Source organism: Echeneis naucrates, chromosome 12, assembly GCF_900963305.1.
Source record: "Echeneis naucrates chromosome 12, fEcheNa1.1, whole genome shotgun sequence".
NCBI lineage: Eukaryota > Metazoa > Chordata > Actinopteri > Carangiformes > Echeneidae > Echeneis > Echeneis naucrates.
This window is the reverse complement of record NC_042522.1, coordinates 2,211,909-2,230,533: the sequence shown is the minus strand read 5'-3', so window position 1 is coordinate 2,230,533 and position 18,625 is coordinate 2,211,909. Positions and strand designations below refer to the sequence as shown.

The window sequence follows — 18,625 nt, the reverse complement described above, 5'->3', positions numbered from 1 at the left end:
TTTATTAGGAAGTATGAAATTTCCTAGTGGGCTGTACTGGTTGTTTGGTCGTGAGGGAAGAATAAAAAGATCGCTGTTGCTGTGTCAGAGCGATCGCCCAAGTGAAAAAGACAGTGAACCCCACTGTGGTCGTATGTGGGCATCATCTGCCTCCCCAGTCAACCACACTAGGTTTGATCCTGAAACAGGAGCAAAGGGAGTCCAAGACCACAGCTGGACATGTTAACAGGTCAGAGTGGGTACTAATCCACAAACCAGACAAGCGTACCTCTAACTTTACTGTTTCAGGTTTAAATGGCAGCAAAAGACAGCCTAAATCTAGTCTGAACTCATTTATCAGTATATTGACACTGGCCTTGATGGATCTGTTTATGTTTTGGCACATTATTATGTTGGTGGTGGTGTTGATGATGGTGATACATTATATTCCAGGCTGGTATATAATATGCTTATTACAAACATAAATGACTTGATCCTAAAAACATAACAAGGGATAACCACTGTCACCTAAAACAATTCTTGTAGTTGTCTAAAAAAAATAAAATAAAAAATAAAAAATAAAAACACACTGTGTTGTGTGTCTGTATGTGTTACCTCCAGACAGCGGTCCTGCCATCTCCTCGCCAACATCTCCAGCAGTGGAGGTCTGAACTTGTCCAGGCCCAGTAAGTCAGGAAGCATCACACAGTGCATGGCTGCCAGCTGACTCCAACCTACACACACAAAGACACAATGTCAGGAAAGAGTATATGGAGGGTCAGTGAATAAATCTATAAATACCTGAAAGCAGCTGTTCTCCTGTTGAGTTCTGCTCAACCTCTACCAGCACTTCCCTGACAGCAACAATGTCCCTGGATTGAAGTGCTAAACCACTTTATGTTGTAATCTTGGTGGAAAAGGTGACTGAAGGTGCTTTGTGTTGCCTTATATCTGATGTTAAAACTGCACCATCTCTCACCTGCAAACTGATCTATCTTCTTCAGTGATAATCAGAATGAAAGCCAATGAATGTTTGTCAAAGTAAATCATCATTACTTGTTAGCATGTTTCTGTCAGATTTTCTATTCATGCTGTAAGAAAACATGTTTCCATTTGACAGCAGTGAGTTTCTCACATCCTTCTGCATACCGATTTAGTATTCATGAGTCCTCTGGAAAAAAAAACCCACTAACAAGTTAAACACAGGATAGGAATATTACTGACGCTATTATTTACAGTCTTGGTGAGAGAGAAGTTCTTATTCTGCTAACCAGAGCCTGAGTGTTTCTGGCTGTGTCAACAACAGATATACAACTATGTCAGGTGAAGCGAAATTATGACACCTTGGCATGACGCATTAAAGTGTGTCATATCATTCAACAACACTGCACTGAGTGGAGGGACAGACAGAAACATCTGAAAACCTTGAGCGTATTCAGAACAACTGGCACATGTACACGTACTGTTTTACCCTGAGTGGCTGACAAAGAAAACTGGCTAAATCAGTCTGAGCCAAAATGATGTACAGTCACATTTTACACCTACCAGAGATATACAAACCAGCTTTTACAAGTGTGTGACAAAGAATGGACTGAAATGTTCATTTGCTGATACTCAACATAAACAAGGCACTTTATTCACATATATTGGTTCAATATATGTTTTCCAGAGGAGATGCATGTAGATGCAAGCGTGTGATAAACATAGAAAGGCTTTTAAGCAAGAAAGAAATTCCACACAAATTTCTTTGCCAGGGAAACCATGTAAACTTACCTCTACCAGTGAAATACAAACTGTAGAGTAAACATACAGTACTGCATTCAGGAAGACTAGATATAGAGGCTGACAGATTAACAAATGTGACGACTCTGATGAAAATAAAATATCAATTATTTTGCCAAGTGTTATGCACCTTTCTTTAACCATAACACCCATGATAATCCGTCAACCTCTAGCCACATCACTGTCGTGCAGAAACCTTCAAAAATTTTATTCATTTCATTGAAGTCCTACCTTCCATTTCCACCTACAATACTTAACCTCACCATCCTATTCAGGCTGTTTCCCAAATTTCCACCACAAATACTGAAGCAGTTCAGTTGGTCCACCTGCTGATCCAGGAAGCTTTCTTGAGCTACTACTACTAAAATGAGTTATGATACCACCATGAACTCAAATGGTGGGATTAAAAGAGATTTGTTTTACTCATTCTTTTCAATACCTGCTTTTTCACCAGACCGTAAGGATACTTCATTCCCTGGGCTATTCCCTGTAGCAATACAAGATGTTTTACTGGTATTTTTTATTTTATGCTTAAATTGTTATCCCCAGATAAAAATGTGCTTTATCATGACCATTCTATGCGTCAAAATATGTGTCCTTTGCTACAATAACAAATATTGCTGCTAACAACAGTTACTACTTTTGGTGCTGCCAACAACCCTTGTTGAGACTGCCACTGCAGCTAGTGTTAACTTGTACAGTTAATATAGCTTCCACAACTACTACTAACTACTAGTATGTCTACTGATGCCCAAACGTCAAGTACTAGTTACTACTGCTGTTTAGCTGCAGAAGCTGCTAAAAGCTAAAGGTACTGTTGTTGCCAACAAATAACCTTTTTTAGTTATTATTTCAAATTTGATTAAAGGAGGTGATCCCATTGAGTTCAGAAATCTCTTGTAGAACTTGTTTACCCTGCAGCATAAAAATTGCATTGTATAAAAACAGAAACAAAGTAAATGAAAAATAAAAAACCCAGACGGTACCATAAAAGATTACAAGTCACCTAAAAACAGTTGTTGTGAACAGATACCAGATTGATTTTGTGTATTAGGACGATTACACAAAGTAGTAAAAACAATACTTGGGTTTCTGCAGGGCAGTGTTTTGTTGACATATTGGCTACCAGTGCTATTCACCTCTACTGAAAATTGAAGGTCACTTTTGTTCTAAGAGATTTTTACATGTACTGTCTAGTAAGGAAGCCTCTTTTTTTCATGATTCAAATGTTTTCTGCTATAAAACTAAATGTTAAATATCCTAATCTGCTTTATTTTTGTCCATGAAAATTGCAAACAAAGGATCATTAATTTGGAAAGGCACTCGATTTCCCTACACAAACCAAAAAAATGGCTTTTTTTGAGAATGTGAATTTGAGAACACATTCATTACATGTGCAGACAGGGCTGGAGCCATCCATGGTAAAAGCCACCATCCTGTTAACAAAACATTTAAATTTCAGTTTAAAAATAAAAAAAAAACAAAACACATCAGCCTTAATTGAAATGATCAGAAAAGAATCCTAAATAACATTAAATCCTATAATGATGTCTTTCATTTACAATAAAATTTTAAATGGTTAATACAAAAAGTCTGTATCATAATCATCACACTATAAGGTGGATGTGCTGCAGGTGAAAACAGCTGGAAAGCTAACGGCCATTGCTATGGACATTTTGTTATCTTTTTTAAATTTGATTGGTTTAAGTAATTTTTCTGACAGTGCCTACCTCATCAGGTGGAAATAGCAAGCATGCAAACAGTAACCACACTGACACTGAAACATCAGGACATATGTACACTCAGACAGACAGAAAACACAATAGGTGTGCACAACACATGTATTAAAAAAAGACAAAAGACCAGAACATAACAACTGGGTCAATGCACTTTCAACTGTATCATTTCCAAACATTACCCTGCTTGCTTGCAGTTGACACGACTGCTTCTCAACATTTCGTCATACCAAGTATTAGTGGTTGCCTGGTGGTTTGATACAAACAGTCCCAGCCTCTTTGTGTTTATAATAAATGCAATGATGATGTTAAGGATAATTTGTGTTGGTTTTTTTCTTTTTATAGAATCAGAGAATAACTAATATTGAGATATACATATACACACACACATATGTATGTGTATATATATATATATATTTATATATATATATATATATATATATATATATATATGTGTGTGTGTGTATATGTGTGTATATGTATATCTCAATATGTGTATATATATATACACACACACACACATAAATAAATCTTAAGACTGGTTAAATTTCTTATGACCACAATAAAAACACCTTTACCAAGTTTTCTGCAGCATATAAATATAGATACACAAAGCCATTCATTTCTTTAACTAACTATATGGAAAGTGAACTGAACTCAGCCATGATAGACAGACAGAAAAGCAGACAGTGCTATAGACCAAAACAAGAACAAAGACACTGGAAAAAAACTGGAGGCACCTGAGATGAAAACCAAACACTGGCTGCAGGGGAAAAACAAGACTGATGCAATCGAAGGGGAATGAGGTGATGAAGACAGGAAGAAACACATAAAAAAGGAAGGTGAATAGCTAATAGTATGAAGCGAAGGAAGATGAAAAATCACGATGAAATAGACAGTTAAGTGAGGACACAGAAAAATGGAACAGGAGTAGAAAATGAATAACTAAAAAATATATATGTGGAGGAGAGAAGAAAGAAATATAAAGAAAGAGGAAGGGTAGCCAGAAAGAGGATCTAAGAAGCAGAAGATCTCCAAAGACATAGATAAGAGACTGGGGGAAAAAAAAAAAAAAAGAGTATGGGTGCTAGACGTTTCCTAAGTGGTATCCGTCAGTTCAGTCTGTACCTTCATTGACTGAGGGGACGTTATGAGAAGCAGGAACGGGGCTGGGGGAACCAGGGGCCCCCTGGGGAAGGCCCCAAGGAGCCCCCAGAGCCCCAGCAGTAGAAGTAGTAGCAGCAGTGCCAGTGCTGGCTGCGGCAGCTACAGCAGCTTGTAAAGGAAGAGAAGGAGAGAGATAGTCAAGAATGAAAGAACAGGTTAGGAAGATAAATATATGAATAGAAACAATATCAAACAGAGAAGAGACACAAGCAGTCAGACAGCAGGGAAGAATACAATAAAGAACAGAAAAAAAGGAAAAAATCTTTGCATGAGAAATCTATAGTAATAAAATAAATTAACAATGCATAAAATTGTTTTTGGCAATGGAATTACTAATATATTGGGTTCATCAAAGCTGAAAAGACCTCCTCTAAAAAGAACAGATACAACATATTTTAATTGTCTTTGGGAGAAGAATAATCAATTTCAAAATAAGCCCTGGACTCAACAAGACAAGAATCTTGAATGATTCTGTAAAATATGCATTTCATTCTTTCAGTTCCTCCTTGTTGAAAATATGATCAGGTTAAAATTACAGGGAAAACATACTTGTTATGGTATAAAAATAAAAATAAAATAATATACAAAATAACTGCAAGTCAGGCATACTGACCTCTACATCTTTATTTTCCACATCTGTGTGTACATGACACATATTTCATGAGGTGAATCAGTCACCTGATAAATTTTCCCCCTGGACCTTTGGCAGGAGGATCTGGTGGACACTGTTTATAATTGTCCAAATCAAGATTACAGTAAATGGATGTATGCTAATGTGTGTTGCATGCCATTGTAGACTGTAGATTTCCAACTTTTCTGGCTAGAAAACATGACTGACAAATTCACAGTTAGACTTTCCACAATATATATCAAGTAAAAAGTTGGTATATTATTGATAAAAAATAAATAAGTAAAACTAATCATGATATTTCAGTTTAATGTAGCCTGTTTACTTCTGTGAAAAGACAAAATGATAAGCATGATACTGTATATCTGTATATCATTTAGTTTAAGGAAAACCCATGTGTCAAACACATTATGTGTGTGTTAGTGATACAAATAATTACATGCGTATCCAGGATTTGTGTTCTAATGCGGATGAATGAAGTAGTAGTAGTAGTAGTAAGTAAATATTTGATCTGGGCTTCCTTAAGCGAACAGTCCTCTCACAGGAAGGTGAATCAAACCCCAAAATGCTAACATGAAAATGACAATACACTGAAGAGAATAATACGAAAAAAAAGGGAAACTTTGAAAATAAATAAATAACCCAAAATTACAACAGAGATGTCCTGAAAAAACAAAACAAAACATATTTTTCAATCACCTGTTGAAATAAACTACCAATACAAGACTTAATTTTCCAGCAACCATTTAGTAAAGAGATGAAAAGTTAGCTGTGAGTTCAAAGATTAAAGCCCAACTGCACCCAAACAAAGCTATACTGAAAAGAAATCCTGGACCATGACACTAAGTTTTCAGGCTGTAGGGTGAAATTTATTAGCATGTAATCATCAGGGAATTTACTTGGGGGGAATAATAATTAAAAAAAAAAAAGAGTAAAAATGACTTATTTTGCAAACAGAATAAATTGCCTTGAATTTTCTGGATGAACAAAGTACTTGTTCTACTAAAGTACTGTGTCAAATAAAAAAAAAATATAGTATGGATGTTTCTTGATGAAACCTGAAAACTTAAGACTGTGGAGATGAAATGATTAAGTAATTTGGTATGACATTTCATATTTGATACATTACACTTCTCGTGCTTCTCATTGACAGTAATTGACAGAGAAATACTGAAATCCCTATATTTCTCACGAAGATAGGACAATATACCTAACTACAGAAATAGATAGTGCACAACTTTTGTGTTCACACTGAACCTGCAAAGAAACAAAATGTAACAGGTACTATTTAAAACATTGCCAACAAACTGTTCAACCAACACAGAGAAAACATGTAGCACAGAGACAACAGAGAAAACAGATACAGCAGCATCATATCAGTTGGTGGTAAAAGAGAGAAAAGAGAGGAATGAGGAATGAGTGATATAAAGATGTGCACACAATGGAGAGATCAAGTGAAAGTACATTGAAAGAAGCACTGAAGAAAGTGGGTTTTGTTTTCCTGTAGACAGGCAGCACACTGAAGCCATGCAGTGAACTACAGTGTGAAGGTGGGAAGATATAGAGAAGAGAGATCGCATTGAGATTCATAGCACTGAGGTGGCTAAACTTTAAGATTGAAATGGATATTTGTTGTATGAGTGGATTGAATATGTTTGCATCTACTTCAGCAACATCATAACATCATCTTATATGCAGCCGATGCTTAAGTACTTTTATCTATTCTGAGGATTCTTCCTACAAACGGTCACACTAAAGAATGTAAATCCAATTAACACACCCATGCTAGTACATGTCCAGTGGTTAAATAAATCACAACCATACTACCCAAAACTTGCACTTTTATTAATGCAAGTCTGAGAAGTATTAAAAGACACAAGTAGTAGTAGTATATATTAAATAACATAACATTCTAAGTCCAAAACCACCACAGTGCATGAAGAGTACACATTACTTCCTTGTTTTTCCTTAAGTTAATAAACTATTCCTCTCTAAAAGTTTGATAGATTTTCTCTGCACATCAATGCAAGTGCTGCTGTTTATTCTCAAGTCAGGCTCAATACTTTTAACGCGTAAAAACAAAAAGCAGTATTACTGTTGAAATAAATGATAAAAAGCTAAATATGTTCGATCTACATGCAAAATCTGCTCAAATGTAAAGAAATTGTTATAATTTATAATCGCGGTCTATTTAAAGAACCACTGTGTAGGACTTAGGGGGAAATACTGGGGGAGGTGCAATGCCATTTTTGTATTTAAGTGTTCATTAGTGTATTATCTGAACTGAAGAATATTAGTGTTTTTGTTAGCTCAGGATGAATTCAAGACACCGTAAGCTCCTTAGGTTAGAGTCATGTAACATTACGTTATGTTACATTACATTACAGGAGTCTTGATTTTGTGTCTTCTTTCAGGGATCTTGCTATGCCGCAAGGCCATGTTTCTACAGTAGCCCAGAATGGACAAACCAAACACTTGCTTGAGAGAAAACCACAGGATGTTTTCCTACCCTCTCAAAAAGGTAGGGAAGAGGGGAGAAGTATTCAGTTGGCTACAATCTGTAACATCACTGCTAAAAGGCATTGATGTGGAAACATCAAACTTCTTTTCAAAGATGAAAATCATTTTTAAGTGTCAGTTGTGAAGACATACTTGCTGCAATTCAATCTTAGTAGCGCCGTTGACAAAGTGTGTTCCATTCTTTGTGAACCTGAAGGAAAATTAAACTTATAAAACAAGCCTTGGGTTTGCAGTAATTTAGAATGTTATTTAATTTAATGACATCCCATATCCTATTCATTTATTATTCCATGAGCCACCATTCCTCAATAATTAGCTGAAGCTGCCCTGGAAAAACAAAAACATATTTATTGATGACAGTATAAGTGTTTTAAATTAAGGTCAAACAACCAACAATCTCTGCTTATCTCTCTCTATATGCTGCAGTATATTAGAGGGACCACCTCATTTATTTCCATGTGAAAAGATGGTGAGCAGGGTTAAAAGCACTCTCCTTCAAAGACCGTCTCACTCACACTCACATACACAGACACAGAGAGAGAGAGAGAGAGAGAGAGAGAGCGAGAGACACGTGCCAGTTTGGAGTATCTGGCTGAGCAGAGGTCATGGCCAAGGGTTCCCTCTGAATGGTGCTGAATAGGCGTGTGGCATGAATAAGTCCAAACGCTTGTCACGCTTGGCCTCCATTAAGGCGTGACAATAGTGCTGAAACTCCGCCTCCAGCCAACACCCGGGGGTGCCACCCATGACACAAGTGTGTGTGTGTGAGAGAGTGAGGGTGAAGGCTGCGCACGTGTGTATTTGCGTGCATGTGTTTTCACAGACCAAGTGTGTCAGTGTTTGTACTTGCTGTACTTGTACGTGCTTGTCTTACATGTAGTTAGTTAGAGAGAGAGAGAGAGAGAGAGAGAGTGTGTGTGTGTGTGTGTGTGTGTGTGTGTGTGTGTGTGTGTGTGTGTGTGTGTGTGTGTGTGTGTGCGCGCGTGTGCAGTGGGCAGATGGTAACGGCTGGTTAAAATGTCCCCTACAGTGACCCAGAGTAGATTTCTTTCCACAATGAAAAACTGAACGTCTTTTCTTACCTTTACTAAGTGAAATTCTTTTTCTCTTCATTTAATTTTTCTTTCTTTGTCTTGTTGAATTTGTTTCATCCAGAGTTCTTATACTCTCACTTATTACTGTTTCCATCTTGAAAAGTAACCTGAACTCATAGCCTACAGAATCAATCACAATTTCCACTTGCAATGTGTTTGTAGTTTACCACCAACTGGTTAGTTGTGGCAGATTTCAAATCATCAATATCAATAATATTTACCATGTGTTGTCACACAAACAGAGAACCTCATATTCAATGTCACAACAAATTTAAAAGCTACTGTATTTGTTGCACATTACTCATAGAAACTCAGGAAAAACATGTAAGAATTAAAATTTCATTCAACTTTCTCCACAGTAAAAATTGTGCCAAAAGTCCTCACACCAAGAGCGCATGTTCCATACACATGCTCTCTGACCTGATACCCCACTGTCAGTATCTTCCACAAACCATTAGAAAAACCTTGTACACACTCTTTCTGACTGGATTCTGGATTTTTAACAGTATAATGACAATATTAGAACTGCGAAAGCAATTTAAAAAGACTGATGTCCTTTATGATGAAAGTCTCAGTATTTCCGGTATGAATCTCTCTGTGATGAAATCTGAAACAATCAAAATAACTGAGTCGCTGACAGCAGAGACTGGGGTTAAACTACAGAATTCCCTGTACTAAAAGGGCAATTTTACAAAGTCAGGGCTTCATCTAATTTAGGAGAGAGACCAGTTACTGAGCTTGTTTCAATCCAGGTCAAGTTTCAACGGTGCTCTGGTTTAAAAAAACAGCAGTATAGACCTGCTGACTGAGGAAACAGCAGCATCTTCCTCCTGTGATATTTCAGTTTTTTCTGTAACTCTCTGAGGGTTTTATTGCCAGTGGGCTGCATTATCAACTCCCTCCCTCACAGGGCCCTTGGGATGTGTGAAGTGAGTGCCCCTCTCTTTTGTAGTTACCTTGTTTGATCTGGGCCTGTAGCGCCGGGCAGGAGGGCTGAGAGGGGGCGGCTGGCGTCCTGCGCTGAGACTCTGGGGTTCCTCCTGGTCTGGGAGGCCTGGAGGAGGATCACAAAGAGGGGGCATGAAATATTAAAGGAAGGAGGAGAGAGGAGGACCAATACGCACGCACACACACGCACGCACACACACACACACACAAAGCAAAAACAAAGAAACCCACTCTCAGAAAAACATACATAAAACCAGGACTCCATAAAAACAATGTTTTTGTGTTTCAGTTTCCTGAAATCAGCTACTTGAATCTCACAGAGTGTGTGTGTGTGTGTGTGTGTGTGTTAGATTGTCTGTGTCTCTTTTCAGGCTCCAGCCTATTGAATTTTGGGTGGAGGACACAATCCGGAGTCTGAACAGACTAGAGGCGTCTAAATTTTCAGAGACACACAAATACTTCCAATACAACAATCAATGGAGTGATCAATAACTGTTGCCAGGCAACACATTACAGTCTGAAATCTACAGCTTACAAACTTTAAACAGCGACAGTAACTGGTGCTAAATTCTCAACAACTGCCTTAAGCACCTGGTGATGTCGCCACGGAAAGCGGCCATCTGCCAGAGCCTTTGGACAGCCACTGAGGAGATGTTTGAACGAGCCTTTTCCAGAGCAAAGTGGGCAGGAGGGCATCTCGGTACTTCTCCAGATATGGAGGTTGCTGGGCTTGGAAAGGCACTGTAGATGGTCAAGCATCATGCTTGACCATCTGGTCCACGCTCCCTGCTGCTGGAGTCCCACTGCCTTTCTCACTCACTCTTCCTCCATACCTTGGACCTCTTCCTGGAGAAGGTGATGTCTCTCCTTGCCCTAGGCCTTGCCAACTTTGGTCCTTTGGAGGTAGCCCAGACCTGCTCTGCCAATTGCCACATTGCCCATCAATGCCTTTTGTCTCAGGTGTGACTCTACCACCTCCGCTGCCTTCTATGCTATTCACCGCAATTCTGGCTGCTGACACTTTAGTATCACTGGAAGCCTTGTACTGGAGGACTTCCTGGGTGCGAGCCACCATGAACTCTTCTTTGAGTCCACTGAACGGTAGCTGCATGGTGTTGTTGGTCCGTTACAATGCTGTGCTGGTGAGTCTGCATGGAAAGTCCAGCCACTTCTAGAGAAAGCCGCCTACCTTCCTTTCGAGGGACTCAACTGTTGTTATTGGGGCTGTGTAGAACAGCAGGAGCCACAATACTCTGGCCAGTATGGAATGCTGCTAGATCCAGGCTTTAAATCTACCAGGTAGACCAGACCTGTCAACCTTGGTGAGCCACATTTTAAGCTGTTGCGTGCACTTCTGGATAGCGGTGGTATCTTTCAAGCTCAAGATCACCTTCAAGATCTTCCAGAGGTGCCGGAGAAGCCTTGGGCACCACACATGGATGAAGTAAGGTACACCACTGGGACCTGGAGTAGATGTGGATCGAGTGTCCTTGATGATCTCTTCCACCTCCTTTAGGCTTGGTTCCTCCTGATTGCACCCTGTTCTTGGCGGGATAGAGTTGGTCAGGGCCAATTGGGGCCCAACTCCTGCCCAATCACTGGGTCTCTCAAGGTGTCTTGGAGGAAGCGATTCACTTCCTCTGTTGAGTCCCCAAGAAGTTGTTTCATAAAGCCAAGGTAAACCAGGTAATAAAGGTTCCTGTTTCCTGGCTCTCTCTCTCGACCTCCTGTGCCACTCTGCTTTGCAGAGGACCATTGGCTTCTTCTGCATGATGTTTTGCAGTTCTGCTAGTAACTGTTTCTCCTCATCAGCAGACTTTTTGTACCATTTCTTGAGGGCTTAAGCTCCTGACAAAGTTGATCTATTTTGGTGGTCCTGTGGTTCATGGTGTATGAGGTGGTCTTGGTGTATCCCTTCTGAATCTGGCCACATCTCTCTGAGGCATAGCTGATGATGATGGTGGTTAGTGTTCGGAGTCAACTGTTGACCTCTGATGTTGGACACCTAGTCAAAATGCAGCCACTCGCTCCTTTGGTTGGCTGGGGGCCACTTAATCCACCGCTGCAGAAGTATACTGCCAGGATTAGGAGGCTCTGGTATGTGGAGGGACTGTGCACGGTGGATTGCCTCCTGGCTGGGCTCCTCATGCATCTCACCAGGTACAAGACCTGTGTGCTGCACCTCACTTCCCTGAACCAGACATTTCATTCTTGCTTGATGGATCCTCCATTAGTTTTCCAAATATACATTTGGCAATTTTAATTTTGAACCCACGCTTTGTTCAGTCCACCAATATATTTAATATGCATTACTAAACATGTAATATTTACATAATACTATTATTACTCCATTCCATATAAAGGTTTTTAAGGTTTTTATTAGTATCCCCATTAGTTTGGTAAAACCAATTATTCTATATACAAGACAGCCTTTGGTTTCTGTTGAGGGGGGGCTCATATAAGAAATATAAAATTACTTTCAAGTTCTGGAATGAATTCATTTGAATCAGAAAAATGTGAAATGATAAAGGTGTCAAAAAGCAGCTCTGGAAGTGTTATTTCGAAGTAAAAATCTAAAAGCCTTTGTACTGAAGAAGACAAAATCCAAAAAGGAAAATAAATAAGTCCTGGAATGTAATGATCACAGACAGATAATGTATGTGCTTCTGTCTAAATGATAACACGCATATACACACACACTGTCCTTTTCTTTTACACAGAGGAGGAAGGTAGATCCATTCAGGAAATGTAGCACAAAATCATGTGCACCTTACTCTCCCACCCAACACACGCACATGCACGCACACCTGTTCTCACTGCCTTTCACTTTAACAGACAAACAAAGAAGCACAGCAACAACCCCTTACTCACATAATCACATTGGTCTGTAGTGGTGCAGGGAAAACAAAGAAATGCAAACACGCTTTCACTGATACATCCCAGGAAAAGGTATTTATGCGTGTGAGTGCTTAACATTTTCTATCCAACTCTGTCACAGTGTGTACATGAAGAGATTCAGTGGTTACTGTATCACCCCTCCAGTACTGATGTTGCCCCCAAGGTATTATTACTCTAATCTAAAAGGTACAGGGGGAAGAAATTCTCAAGCATGGTTGTTAGTAGTGTTGCCTCACAGCAAGAAGGTTAGTGGTCCTTACTCCAGTTTCCTCCCACAATCCAAAGACACGCATGCCTAGATTGACTGGTGACTCAAAATTGCCTGTAGGTCTGAGTGTGTGTAGCTGTTCGTCTCTGTCTGTCTCTGTGTGTTCGTCCTGCAATAGACTGCTGACCTCTCCAGGGTGTACCCCGCCCTCACCAAGAACTTTGGCTGGGATTGGTTCCAGCACCCCCTTTGACCCAGAAACAGATAGCACATTTTCAGTGCAAGTTTTGTTTTGTGTTTCCACTGGATGGACAGTACAACACAACCTCACTCTGAGATCAAAGAAACACATTTTTTAATTAATTGGCATTGGCTATTTTTGTTGCTCTGAATGAGACACTCATTCATAAAGCACCAGTCAAATGTTTGGACCTACTTTCGCATTCAAATTATTAGAAACATTTGTCCAAACTTGTAACTGGTACTGCACACATTTGTATAGATTATAGACAAATCTGTGCACTTAATACAGTCAACGTATTTTAGAGACTTTTAGATCAAAGAAATTACTGTTTTTTTTTTATTTTTGACAGGTAAAGGCATCACACAAAGTCATTGGGGTAGACAAGCTCCCTGTACACTGTCAATACACCCTCTGATGCTAGCTGGAAATTGAAGACTGGGTGTGTTTTATTTAAATAAAATAAATAAATAAATAAAAAAACAAAAATACTTATGTATATATATATATATATACCTTAAAAAAATTCATCTCAGTTGTGACTGGAGCTCAAATGGTAAAGAACCAAACTCATTTAATCATATCAGGCAGGTAGTGTATGCATTTATTGGAGAGTGTGTCAATAAACAATGTGCACGGCTGTGTGTGGATAATGGGTCTACTTCCATCTTTAATGCTCATGTTCATTATACATTTCCTACAGTAAGCAGCCATTTTAACACTGACATTAGCAAATAAAGGAGTAGGAAAAACTTTGGATGTTCTTGTGATTATTATTTTGTGGGTAATTTTCCAATCTAAAGGGTATCCTGCTCTACTCACATGGAAAAGCACAAGCTTGAGTTGGATTTAGTTGTTGTGGTAGCTGCAATGAAATACTTAAACACTAAAACTTCAGGAAAACTTCTTTTCAAACTCTAGCACCCAAGGAGGAACCGCTTCCATCATCATAAATGTAAGAGAGGGAACATGGAATAGTCAAAAACCCAAACACCTTCAAATATTCAAAGCCACTGGTTTGGAGTGCTGAGGGTAAGAGAGCCGGACGTTTGCTTGACTTCATGAAAGAGTTTCCAGCATCTGTAGCTGCACACTACTTCTGATCCAGACTCACCACAGACATATTTCTTTGCAAGTAAACACCCCTGGAACTTCCTCTGGCTATGGTGCTCTATAGTGCTTGATCTTATGGTGTCACTTCCTGTTCTGCTTACCTCCATGTTGTAATTACGGAGCATCAAAATGTTTTTCATCATTTGTGTTTTGTGGAAATCAATGGCAAGGCAGCATGAGATGAAAAATTCAGCTGGGGACAGACACAGTGGATTTTTCATTGTTTGTCTGCTTTGAACACAAGAACTGTGGGTGCTGACATGGCTGGCAGTGGTCTAAACTGGTCTCCTGGTGCCCCTGCCAGTTGTTATTGTTCTGAGAATTTGAGACACTAAAATGTTGGAGCAACAATGGTCAGTGGCACCAAATAGATTTCAGCATTGCTAGAAAATCCTTCTGCTGGCTTAGGACCTGAACCTTGGATGTGTACTTTTCTTTGAGAGCTTCTACTTCGATATCCTTGGAAGAGATTCAGCACTTTAACTCAGAGCTTACAACATTTGCCTTGCAGCCTTAACAGACTCAGCCTGGAGAACCTGAACCTTTAACATTTTTACTTAAAGAATTTTTGGGCCCCGCCCACCATCTGCTTGCTCCAGGTTAATGTGTGAAAGAGCAGAGAGCATCAAGATGGAAAGGATATATCAGACTCAACTTCATGTCTGATCTGATCAGGCGATTGCTGAGTCTAGCAGATGTATCAGAACAGTATAGTTAGTATAGTTTGCATATTTTATTCGCTGCAGTCTAATGAGAAATACTCATTCATGGTGTTGGCTGATTTTTTTTTTCTTGCACCCCATGTTAATATTATACTGAATAATTATATAGAAATTAATAAGATTAAACACTGGATGTTTATCAGGGGGATTGTTTAAAAGAACTACACTAAAGGAGGAACATCGAGATTAATCACAAAGCAAAATCAAAAACGGAGGAAGCTGTCTTTTTTTTTTTCCTACATTACAAACACACACACTGCTTCTCTCTCGCTCCATCCCTGCAGGGTTATTCTGTGTAGGGTTGACGAAATGATGAAATGTTGGTGTGTATTGGTGTGTTGGTGTTACAGCAGCAGGACCATGACCTCCATGTTAAATCTTTCACAGCACAATGAGAGCTCAGAAGGACTAAACAATCAGCCACACACACACACACAGGCTTGACAGGAGTTGAATACATCATTGTGTATGAGAACTGAGTGTTCCTGTGCTTCAAATTCAGTGTCTGCTATTGCTTGTTTGGGTTATTATTTTGTTTTTCAGATGGACTCACTGATGCTGGATCAAGGGTTTGTTTTGCTGCCTGAATCAAGATCGTTCATAGTTTTTACGATGCTCTCAACAAATATCTGGTTGCATATGGACATTTGTGTGGGTAATCTGTGGTGCAGATGTTTGAAGCGCATGTTAGTGTTTAAAGCAGACATGTGGTTGTATGTCTGTGACATATGCCCCAATTCAGAATGACTTCATTGACTGATGACGTCCAGCAGGCTCAAAAAGATTTCACACAGTTTGCTTCAGTTCAGAAATTTGGTCAATCAAGATAATCCAGTCTCATCAGATCTGTGGTTCATCTAACAACCACTAGATGCTAGAAAACTGACTGTGTTTAAGGAAATAAGAAAATCTCCAACAACTAAGCAAAGGTTTTCAAGAGGAATTTAGTACCTAAAAGCTAATTTCACTCTTGTAAAATGTATGTGTTAGGAGATTATGATCAAAATTTAGATCTCTTCAATCTGAATCCATTTCTTATTTGTATCAATTTTTAGACAGTATTTTGTCTCTTTTTTAATGGGAAGTAAACTGCTTTCATGTCCAGCAGAGCTTCCACTAAGCATTTGGCACTAACTCCCACAATTTCAGACATAGAGCTTTTTTGAACTAGGTAAACATTAGCAAGAAAAAGGACTATATTCACTTTTGTGAGTCCCTGTGTGTGTTTTCGTGTTTGCTACCTGGCTGGGGCTTTCTTCATGTGCTCCCCGACAAAGGTGGCGTTGGTCATTCCCATCAGAGTGTTCGCCAGTGAAATGACAGATAAGAGGTGCTGTGTGGTGACGGCCCTCGACACACCATACGTCCCCTTCCCCACAATGTCCGATAGAGTCAGCTTACGGCCTGTTGCCAGGGACAACTGACACAGCAAGGACTCCTGGGAAAAAAAACAGAGCAAAAAGCAAGGTTGAGCCCTAGATATACTAGTGTGTGGTGTGAACAAGTCAACGTGGCTTGTCACATGAAGGAGGACTTTAAAATCCTTCTCCTTGCATACAAAGCTCTTAATGATGCAACTCCATCACATCTCAGAGAGCTCATAGTTTCATATTGTCCTACTTGGTCACGTCACTCTCCGGGTGGAGGTTAATATCCCATCTGCAAGAGGAAATCTGGAGGGAGATCTTTCAATGATCAATCTCCTCCTATGTGGGTTAGGGTTAGCCAACTTCTAAGTATCAGTCCGGGGGGGCTTTCTCTTCTTTCAAGACTAAGCTGAAAACATTCCTCTTTTAGAAAGCCTATAGTTAGGGCTGGCTCATGTGACCCTGAACCACTCGTTATCTCTTCATATAGATGGTAGATCCTCTCTGTTCCTTGTTCCTGCAACTGCTACTTTTGGTTATTATTTTTACTATTACTGTCATTAAAACAGTAGTGTTATTTGAACTTATTGCTGATACGTTTAGTAATGTCACTCATTTATTCCGTTTACATCTGCACTTTTTGCTTGTGTTTTACTATGTTCTCTTTCCTCCTGCCATCGTTCTCGTTTCATTCCTCACTCTCTCCCTCTTCCCCTTCTCTGTTGGAATTGAATTAAGATAAGTCCAGAGTGTAATTTTTTTTTCAGGAAAGGTAAATTTCCCAATTCTTCATTTCTCTTCTATCTTTTGCTCTCCCTCTGTCCCTCCGCTTTCTCCCCCTCTCAATCTCTCTCAACTCAACCAGTCAAGGCAGATGGCTCAGCCTACCATGAGTCTGGTTCTGTCAGAGATTTCTGCATGTTTTTCCTCCACTTTCAAATAAAAGTTTGATCTAGACCTGCTCTGTGTAAAGTGCCAGGGGTAACTTTGGAATGATTTGTCGCCATGTAAATAAATCTGTCTAACCTAGGCCCTGGGAGGTTACTCAGCTCAAACACTCTGTTAGGTTTTATATGCCACTGACTAAAACAACAAATAGTATCAAAGGACAGACAGAACTGATATTATTGACTGATGGCTGAGCACTTTGTGAAGCTTCTCTATGAAGGTGCTCCAGACACACCACTTAGTGTAATATCTGAAGCTCCTCTGTGATCATTGGAAAGAAGATGAATCCACCCACAGTCCACCAAAGACATGCATTTCTTCACTCATTCATTCATTCATATTAAACCGCTTATCCATTTCCAGGTAAGGGAGGCGCAGGAGCCAATCCCAGCTCACATTGGGCAAGGGCAGGGTCAGTGGTGGACAGTAACCAAGTAAATTTACTTGAGCACTGTGCAGTTTTTGAGGATCTGTACTTTACTTGAGTGATTTATTTTTTTAAAACATTGTACTTTGACTCCACTACATTTTTTACTTGTTACATTCACGTTAGAGAATTCCTTCATGTGCATCTCTTCTGTTCTTACGATGTTGCCATAGCTCTCCGCATGTGCCACTTAGTTTGGGGAGTGAGCTTACAGGTAATATTCAAGCAGGAGAGGAAAGGGGATCCGCTGTAGCTGTGCACTGCCAGTCATGGCTTTGGCTGGCTGCTCCCTCTTTCCATGATCATCCATGGCCATACCTGAATTCCATGTATGAACCCAAAGAGCTAAAGAATGATTCATTTAAATTTGTTATTTATTAAATTTGGATTTTACATGTTAGCTTCCTTCCCAGCTGTGGCCAACCTGTCTGTCAAGCTAAACACAACCCTGCAGGCCTCTGCTGCAGGGATGTTTCTTCACTCCAAGACTGGGAAAAATTACTGCACATAATTTTTTATAACCAGCTTGTGGTAGACTAAAAGGAGGAGAGGGAGGAGTGGAGTAGAGGAGAAAGGAGAGGGAGAAGAAGAGTGGAGGGACAAAAGAGGAGAGGAAGGAGACAGGGAAAGGAATGGAGAGGAGTGCAGAGGAAAAAGTTTACTTTCTTTGGTTTTAAGTTAAATTTGCAGAGGTTTTGCCACTGAGCCAAGAAGTTTGATATAGCTTATTATTTTTAGCATTTTGACCCCAACCCTGTTTTTAACAGGGTTGGGTTTTTTTTTTTTTTTTAAAAAGAACAAGATAATTACAGTGTTGATCCATTTGTCAGTTTTAGTTTGTTTCTAT

The 18,625-nt window shown here is 39.5% G+C and overlaps 1 protein-coding gene across 2 annotated transcripts in view; it reads right to left on the bottom strand.

The window, feature by feature from the left end:
• Nucleotides 1-18,625, bottom strand: part of wdr7 (WD repeat domain 7) — a 107,430-nt gene that overhangs the window by 58,934 nt on the left and 29,871 nt on the right. For both annotated transcript variants that reach the window (XM_029515305.1, XM_029515306.1), the window contains 3 exons: nt 16,278-16,474; nt 9,863-9,960; nt 595-713 (listed from right to left, as the gene is read on the bottom strand). In XM_029515305.1, the coding sequence (XP_029371165.1) occupies nt 595-713; nt 9,863-9,960; nt 16,278-16,474 (414 nt within the window). The remainder of the gene's footprint in view (nt 1-594; nt 714-9,862; nt 9,961-16,277; nt 16,475-18,625) is intronic.